This window comes from Carcharhinus amblyrhynchos, chromosome 16, assembly GCF_965287045.1.
Source record: "Carcharhinus amblyrhynchos chromosome 16, sCarAmb.v2.hapA, whole genome shotgun sequence".
NCBI classification, from domain to species: Eukaryota; Metazoa; Chordata; class Chondrichthyes; order Carcharhiniformes; family Carcharhinidae; genus Carcharhinus; species Carcharhinus amblyrhynchos.
This window is the reverse complement of record NC_137339.1, coordinates 59,171,055-59,180,926: the sequence shown is the minus strand read 5'-3', so window position 1 is coordinate 59,180,926 and position 9,872 is coordinate 59,171,055. Positions and strand designations below refer to the sequence as shown.

At 41.6% G+C, this 9,872-nt stretch overlaps 1 protein-coding gene across 1 annotated transcript; it reads right to left on the bottom strand.

The window, feature by feature from the left end:
* Positions 1–398: 398 nt before the first annotated feature.
* Positions 399–1,271, bottom strand: LOC145353697 (putative G-protein coupled receptor 139). The gene has a single exon (XM_080204465.1). It carries the CDS (start codon positions 1,269–1,271, stop codon positions 399–401), a length of 873 nt encoding a protein of 290 aa, XP_080060591.1.
* Between the last annotated feature and the right edge of the window lie 8,601 nt (positions 1,272–9,872).

Genomic DNA, 9,872 nt, shown 5'->3' with positions numbered 1-9,872 from the left:
TCTTGTGGTCTTCTTCCCTAGCCTTCCTTACTACGGAATATAGACCTTACAAATTATAAACCAAAAGGTATATATTCCATCACACTTCTGCGTTGCACCCTTTTGCAGTTTGAAATAGGGAATTCTGGGATGATGTAAATTTCAGATGGTCAGGAGGCATTAACACGTGTTAAATGGAACAGTTTTATCGGAATGAAGATTAGCCTACTACCTTCCAATTATATCTAATTTCCTCCTTTCTCTGTTAAGCTGAGCTCCCCCTTTCACATTCCCACTAACGTTTCCATATTTTTATTATAATTAAACAGAATATATTTTTTAAACTAAAGTAGGTTGATGCTGAATGGTTAGCACTTCATTCTCCCCAATCCCAGCATCTTCTGGTTTTGTGTCGATCTTCAGGCTTTGAGGAACGCCTGTAATCGATGAATGGGACGTGTCACAACTCGTTTCATTTCCTCCCTGAATTTCGCCTGAGTGAAAGCGTATATGCAGGTGTTTGTGCAGGAGTTCAGATACATCAACATCTCCCCGACCTCTACGAGCGCACTCATGGAGCTCAAATTCAACAACATCTCCTGAAACACGAAGTCTACCACTCTAGTCATCCATAGGACGATGAAATTGCCGGATATGGCAAAGAGCAGGATAATGGACCTTCTGCGGTTCTCCATCTCTGGGTCAACTTGCTTCCCATCATTTCCTTGACTCCGGAATGCCTTACGTGCCCGGCTAGCTATTAAAATGTGTCTGACTGTCAGAGTGTTGAGCAGCAAGATTGAAACATAGGGAATGAGGGGGGTGAAGATTGTGCCTGACCACAGATATGCTGCCCATGGCGTTTTCGTACACAGATTGCGAAGTCGACAGACTGGGAATGGAGCACGAGTGTGGTCAGGCTCATAAGTGAAAAAGCGGGGGATATTCCTCAGGTAGCTGACTGTACATAGTGTTAGTATTACCCAGCTTGCTGTTCTCTCTGTGCAATATCGTGCTTTGAACTTCTGGCAACAAATGGCAATGAAGCGATCTAGTGTGAAGGCAACAGTAAGCCAGACTGAACTATCCACCACAGCAGCATTCATGATGCTATTCAGACTGCACACATAGTAATGTCTGAGGAAGGAGAAGGGGAAGTGGAGAGATCCCAGGTAGTCCAATATCACACAGAAGATGATTACCAACAAGTCTGCCACTGCCATGGACATCAGATACCGCCCAGTACATCTGGAGAGACCGCAGCTTCCTCGGGACAGGATAATTATAGTCATTAGGTTCGCTGTTGGAGATGGAAGGAGAGGTGATGGTTATTAAATAAACGCACAACATGTGTTACATGATAACACCAAGTTTGGAAAGAGTAAGGTGTTTGATGTTGGGCTTCAGAGGGCTCAGTAATAGAAGATTGTGAACTTTGTAGAAGTTAGGTAAGATCATGAATATGACCTGAAACAGGAGATCTTTAAATCTGTGGTAAACATTCGATATTATAAACATAAATTGAAATGGAATGTGTTTGACTTATTTCTGTTTGCATCTGTCTCCAATAATATTCAGAAATACCCTTCCTTCTGCCAGTTTTCCACAGTCGCACTTAATTCGCTGCTCACTGCATTGAAGCCAACCCAAGCTAGAAATTGATGAATTCAAATTCTCTCCGCTATCAATGCCGATCTATCAATTACTATTCTGTAAGAGTTTGCCTTCTTCAAGTCTCGCAGACATAAATAATTCCCACGGACCAATCCTCTGTCTCACAGAAAAAGTTGTTATCTTCCAAAATCTTCACCATGGACTCAATCCCATTAATAAATCACACCGCTCATGCAGTGTGACATTATTGTTCAATTCTATGAAACAGAATTATTTTGCATTGCCCAATATACATAGGCAAATAAACACAAGTAGGAAAATACAAATTAAGCTAAATATCCTGCAGACATGGATGGAAAGATCTCAAATTGTCCCGTCTTTTACCATGAATCAACTCATAGGGACCATTTGTCAGCTTCTATCAATGATCTCTCACTATGGAATTCAAAGATGCACTCGAAGGAAGAAAGCAATGTATAAAAGGAACACAAAATATATACCACAGACTGGGAAGTTAGGCCGATAAATGAAATTCCCATTGTCTTCCATTCCATCTTAACAGGAGGAGCCACTGTCCCAGCGGCACCAGACATTGTTGTGCTGCGTTTAAAAGTCCTAAACAATTGGAGTCCAATTTTCAGCTCCTTGTGCCTCAATTAACAAACGCCCAATTTCCAAATGTCACATTAACTCAACGAACTGTCATTGTCCACACAGTCAGCTTTCAGTAAGATTCCCATTCTAGTAATATATTCATATTGTCCACCACTCGTCATTATCTCTAGCTTTCACTTTTCTCATTTAGTGTTGTTCAACAAATTGCTCTTAACTACCATGTTATAACGATGTTTGAACAGTTGCGCCATTAGCATAGAGACGAGGAAACATTTCTTCCCGCAAAGGCTTCTGAACAGTTGGAATTTTATAAGTCAAAAGTTCATAGATTTTGCATTGATATGAATACAGTTAATACAGAGCTAGGCAGAGATTTGTTCTCTCAGAGAACAAGTGGGTAAGGAGAGCAGGCAGGACGATGGAATGGAAGGTGAAGATTATCCATGATCGTATTAGATGGTGCAATAGGTTTGGTCTGCTCCTGGCCTTATTCCAAATGTTTTCACATGAATTTATCACACTGTTTAATGCCCCTTGCACTCAGTGATCTTCCATTGTGATACTTGGAGTGACACAAACATCTCACATTTACTGGACCTGTAACTGAAGAACTCCCTTCTTCAGTTACAGGTCCAGTTGTCCAGCTCTCTCTGTCACCCAAAGATATGCCGTTAACCAACTCTCTACGTCACTCAAAGCAACCATATGGCCCTCCACTCAGCACCCGGATAAATTCCAGTAACTGTCATTTTGCAGCACTGACCCATAAACTGTCACCATCACTCAATGAGAGGGCCCAAAACTCTCCAATCTGTGAAGTCACAGTGTTCAAATATCACTTGAACAGTGAGCGCCTAGTCCTCTACTCTCAAAATCAATGAACTCTCATTGTCTCTGTCTTAGCATCATGCCCTGTCTGGAACTCACAGACACACCTAAACACCCGCAAGTGAAGACAAACACACACAGCAATGTAGATAATATCAGCTAGAAATACACATAATAACACGCAATGGCATTACTAAATTTACGTTTATTTATTAGCGTCACAAGTAGATTTACATTAACACTGCAATGAAGTAATTGTGAAAATCCCCTAGTCGCCATACTCCGCTGCCTGTTGGGTACGCTGAGGGAGAATTTAGCATGGCCAATGCAACTAACCAAAACGTCTTCAGGACTGTGGAAGAAAACTGGAACATTAGTATAAACCCTCGCAGGTATGGATAGAACATGCAGACTCCGCACAAATAGTAAACCAAGCCAAGAATCGAACTCGAGTATCTGGCGCTGTGAGGCAGCAATAGTAACAATTGCACCACCACACACGCATTGAAAAATAAGTAAACGGCAGATGCGATTTGAATCTCCCCACCTTTGTAAAGGCACTCTGATTGGCCAGCTCGTTCTGTTACTCAAATGACGTTTCTATTTCCGAGAAGTGATTCATATGCCCCAGTTCACAGCAACCTCCCATTGACAATCACACAAGGATGCCCAATTGTCTTAAGTCATAGCATTCGCACAAGGACATTAAAAAGTAAGTAAAAACTAAGTACACAAATGTACATGCTCTGACGTGCAACCGCTCACAAAATCATTTGAACAGCTGATACTTTCCAGATATCCTCTCATTCCACGAGCTCCCACTTACCAATTTTGTAGCAGTTAATGAACCACCCCCCGCACCCCCCCCCCCCCAAATGAATCAAATCGTTTTGTCCTACTCACTACATCATTCAGTATGTTCCGAATCTTCATTCTCTGTCTCATGACATGTGGTCTTCAGACAACAACTTGCATCAATTAATTAGCTCCTAGCGTGGAGCACTGCCAAACACAGCAGGTTACTCTCGCCTATCAATGAGCGTTCACGGCACAATACACCAAAAATTGCAAGGACACGAAAATAATCGATAATCACAATCTCACAGAAAAAAACATAGCAAAAAAGAAAAAAAAAGGACTGTCGGATTGTCAGGGACCGGTGAAGGTTTCCAGTGGTTCTGTGAACTTGGAGGCCACAAAGTGACAAGCAAACATCTGTTCGATAGTGTCAAATTAATAAAATGAATCAAATAAATCAAATGGACCAATCAAAGTAAGATGTCGTGAAGCCCGGGTCAGTGGACCAGCGTCCAGTTCTCCAAGCATCCATGATATTTTTTTTAAATCTCTGGTTGTTCAGACCAGGGACAGGTTAGCAGCGAAGGTGAGGTGAGGCACAAGGCATGACCAGACAAATCAGCCAGAAGCTGTCGGCGGAGGCGAGAAGAGGGTGTGGGGCGCCTGCAGGTGTTGGTGATGCCTCGCGCCTTGGAAAAGGAGGGAGTGGGCATGTGCCCTGGGAAAGTAGCGCGCGGTGTGTGTTGGATGTGTGTGGAGTTTTCGTGCCTCTCGAAAAGATTGGGGTTGGTTCTTCGTCTCCGAGAGGTATGAGTGCGTACGTGGGTTTGAGTTTTTGAGGTAAGTATGCGTGTGTGTGAGGGTGAGTGTGTTTGTGTGTGTGCGTTTGTTTGTGAGAGTGAGTGCGTTTTTATGTGTGTGAAAGTGAGTTTATTTGGATGTATGTTTGTGTGTGAGGACTGTTGTGTTTGCGTAAGGTTATCAGATTGACTGTGTCTACATGCGAGTGTGAGGGTGAAGATGAATATGTTTGTATGCGTGAGGATATGATAGTGAATGTGTGGATGTGAGAATAAGTGCGTTGTGAGAGTATGTATGTGTGTGTGAGAGTGTATTTGTCTGTGCGAGCCTAAGTGTGTTTCTGTGTGAGGATGTCAGGTTGAGTGTGTCTGTATGTGAGGGTGAGGAAGAGTTTGTTTGTGTGGGTGGGGGTATGATAGTGAGTGTGTGGACGTGAGAATGAGTGCATTGGTGTATTGATGGGAAGTTGGGTGTGTATGTTTGCGGATGGTGATGGCTGTATGGGTGAGGTTATGAGTGGACGTGCTCGTGTGAAGATGTGAGGCTATGTGCTTATAAATGCGAGGATTTGAGGACGAGCGTATTTGTATGTGGGGGAGGATTTGTGTTTTCGTGTTTGGTGTGTGAGGACGTGAGGCTGAGTTTGTGAGGATGTGAAGGTGGGTCTAATAGTGTGAGGATATTTGGGTGCATGGGTGAGAGGCTGTGAGGGGGGATGTGTTGCGTATGTGAGGATATGATGTTGAGTGCGTGTGTTAGGGTGTGTGAGTGTGTTTGTGAAATTAGAATCAGCTTTCTATCATCATTTCTATTAAAAATGACGTACGTGTCTTTGATCAGGACTTCTATGAGATTAATATAGCTGGGAAATCGTGTTTACGCTTGAATTATGTTTGGAACTAATTTCGCGGAAACAAAATGGGCGCTAATATTATGAAAATGGTTGGCGTTTCCAATGTTTTTGTTAGATCTCTAGGAATTCCTGGGCTCGAAAGTGTTGCGGAACTTTGCTGAACTCAATGTCCCCTGTCCGCCTCTCCAGTCACTAAACGCTTTTTTTTCTGATCAATCCACCACGCTTCTCAAATTTTATTACTACGATTCGGCCGCACATTGAGATCCACCTGTTAACTGTCTACAAGTCTCCATATCAATGTGGTTGCTTACTTTGTTCAAATTTTCACTCACACCATCAATTCTTTAACAGCGTTCTCTGAATTCTGATAGTTCCATTTCCATCAATCGAAGAGATCCAGTTTTCTAACTTCTTATCAGGGAGTAATTCTGACTTCCAATCTCCTTGCATTATAACATTTATTCCGGTTATGCAAAGTCCACCATTAATTAAAAAAAGCTCCAATTTTCCGACGTCTAATGAGCTTTACATGCTCAGTGCACAAGGAGCCATTTTCTAACTGCATGGTCACAGAATCACACAAATGCACACACAAACACGAATACACAATGCAATTTAAAGCCATTTAAAGACATTGGCTAAAAAAAACGCCCTGGAAATCGTAACAGGCCAGGAGTGAACCGTGTAAATGTCCGTGGAACTCGGGCGGGATTTTCAGCTTTCTGGCGACCAAGGCCGTAAAATCCCCCCCTCATCATGATCACAGAGGCTCTCCAAATAAGCATCACGACTTAGTTTCATTTCCCTGCCTCTTCTTGCTACAGAACATTGTTTTTATTAAATAATTTAAAGCTTTTATTATTCCCCATTGCTGCAGCTCATTTGTTGACCTTCCATTGTCCAGTCACCCCATCAGCCAATCAGTGTCTGTTGACAAAACTGTCCATCAATCATTGAACTTTCATTATCCAAGTTTCTGTCAATCATCGAGCTCTATTATCCCACTTCACACATCAATCATTGAAGTCCCTTAGTTAAAAAGTCTCTCATAAGCATTGAGCTACCATTATCCAATTTCTCCACTAATCATTCAGCAGCCATTGCCCAACTTTCTTGATAAATCATTGAACTCTTATTATCCAACTCTTTATACCAATCGTTGAACCCACGATATCCAACTCTCTCCTTGAATTATTGAGCTTCCATTGCCAAACATTATCCACTGATTTCCATTGTTCTATATTCTCTATCCATGACTGAGCTACCATTGCCCACTCACTCAATCAATCACTGAGCTCTGCATTAATCATTGAACACCCATTTCTCAACTCTCCCCTTGAAGCATTTAGCTTCCAGTGTTCAACTGTCAATCAATGGTCGATCTCTCATTTTGCACTTCTGCACAAAATACCGAACTACCATTGACCAACACATTTCGCCATGCAATGAGCTATAATTTTCCAAATGTCATTAGCAAACTGTGTGCCCCAATTTGTCAATTATCTCCATGGTATTTGAACTCCATTATCCAAAACAAATCAGCACTTATCAAGCATCCATTATTAAAATCTCTGTATCCGTCATCAAACTACATTGGCTAATTATTTCCATCAAAAATAGGACTTCCATTATTCAGCTCTCTCCACTAATCATTGAGATTGTCTGGTCAACTATATTCATCAATCATGATGCTCCAATCTTCAATTTTGTCCATCAATTAAGGGGCTACAATGCCGAACTCACTCCACCAATAGCTGAGCTCATTTCTTTCATCTCTCTCCAACAATCTTTGAGTTCTGCTTGCTGAGCTGAGTTAATCAATCATTGCATCCCCATTGCCAATATCTCCCCAAATATTGACCTCTCATTCTCTACCTCTCTCCATGAACGATTGAGCTCCCTTTGGCCTACTCGCTCCACCAGTCATTGAACTCCCATCGTTGAAGTGTTTCTGTCAATTACTGAGCTGTCATTGGCCAACACTTTTCATCAATCATCATGCTCCCATTGCCCATCTGTCTCCATTGATCATTGAGTTCTCAATATCCAACTCTCCCTATGAATCATTGAGCTTCCACTGTTCAAATCTCTCCCTATTTTGTTGAGTTCTCATTGTCCATTTCTCAAATAAACATTGAGCTCCCATTTTGAAACTCTCCCCATCAATCATTGAGCATCATTGTCCAATTATTTACAACAATAATTGAACTATTATTGTCCAAATCTTTCATCTAATATTATGCTCTCATTAGCCAATCCCCACCATAAATCATTGAGCTCTAATTGCTCAATAGTCTCAAAATATTGGATTCTAGTTGGCCAACTTTATACGTCATTGATTAAGCCCTCATAGTATGATTCTCTGCACATATAATTAAGCGTTCATTGGCCAACTCTATATCTATCAACGAGCTGCAGTGAACACAAATATAAAAATCTGCCCATTAATCATTATCTTCCATTGATCAAATCTCTGGATGAACTGTGGAACGTCAATTTTCATACTATCTCTATCAACATTAGAACGCCATTGGGCATCTCTCCATCAAGCAATATGCTCAACCAATCATTGCGTTCCAATTGTCCAGCTAATTCCAACTAAATCCAGCAATCATTAAGATCCCATTGCCCATGTCTCTCCAAAAACTGCCCTTCCATTTTCCAACTCTCTCTGGAGATTAATTGAGCTTCAATTGTCCAATTTGCTCCACTAGTCATCAATCACCTATTGTCTAATTCTCTCCACCAATCATTTTACTTCCATTGTCCAAAACTTTCCATGAATCATTGAGGTGCCATGCTCCAACCTGTTCCAACAATGTTCTCCATCATTCATTTTACTCCCATTGTCCAAATCTCCCCATGAATCAATGAACTTATTTTGTCCAACTCTTAATCAAACATTCAACCTATATGTTGCAACGTCCATCAATCAATTATCACTTGCTCTCCATTTCCCTCCAGCAATCATTGAGCTATAATTTTCCAAACATCAACATCAAATATTAACCGACGGTTGGCCAATTTCCAGCATCAACCATTGACACACCACCACCCCCCCACCCCCTCCACCGTTGCTCAACTCTCTCAAAATGTTGAACTCTAGCTGGTCGACTGACTCCAACAATCGCTGAGTTCCCAATATCCAAGTAACTTGATCGGGGGTGCTGCTTTCTTGGCTCAAATCTGTGCATATAAACATTCAAACGAGAAGCAGGAGTAGGCTATTTTACCCTTCGAGCCCAGTTCACCATTCATTTTGATCATGGCTGATCATTACATTCAATATCAAGACCTCCCCTTACCCTCACATCTAAGGATCGCTTTAGCCCCTAGAACTATATCTAATTTCTCATTGAATTCACACCGTATTTTGGTCTAAAATAAATTTTGCTGGAATGATTGTCACACAGTCACCACTCTGGTTGAAGAACGTTCTTGCCACCTCCGATCCGAGATGTTTACACCTGATCGTCAAATGGTGGCCCCTCTTACTGGCTTACTCCGCCATTGGGAACATTCTTTCGGTATCTGGAACGTCTAACCATTTTCACATTTTTAAAGTTTCTTTGAGATCTCCTCTCATTCTCCTAAGCTACAGTGAATATAATCCTGATCGATGTAGTCTTCCCTCATATGACAGACCTGCCATCCCAGGAATCAGCCTAGAAAACCTTTGCAGAAATCCCTCGATAGCTAGGACATTCTTCTTCAGATAAGGACACCAAAACTGCGCATGGTACTCCAGATTTGGCCTCAGCATCGCCCTATACAGATGCAGCAACACACCCCTATCCCTATGCTCAAACTCTCTACTATGAAGCAAACATACCATTTGCCTTCTTTTGTGTCTGCTGTACCGGCACACTTACTTTCAACAACTGACGCACGAAGACACTAAAGTGTCGCTGAGTATGTACTTCATTCAATTTACACCCAATCAAGAAGTAACCTGTCTTCATAATGTTTCTACCAAAGTGGGTAGCCTCACATTGACCTCATTACAATGCATCTGGCATGCATATTCTACACATTCAGCCTATACAAATCACACTGATCCTTCTCACAGCTCATCCTCATCCTCAACGTTGTATCATCTACAAATTTGGAGATAATACATTTACTTCCCTCAGAAAAATAATTGACATATTTTGAGAATTGTTGCGTCTGGGCAAAGATGCTTTTGGAACCCCCACTAGTCACTGACTGTTAAGCAGAAAAAGTCTGTTCAGGTCAACTCATTGCTTTATATCCGCTAAACAGCTTTGTATCCATCTCAACACATTACTTGCAATCCCATGTGCTTTAATTTTACATAGTAGTCTGTTGTGTGAGTATGTTGAAAACCACCTGGAATTCTAAGTAAACAATAGCCACTGAT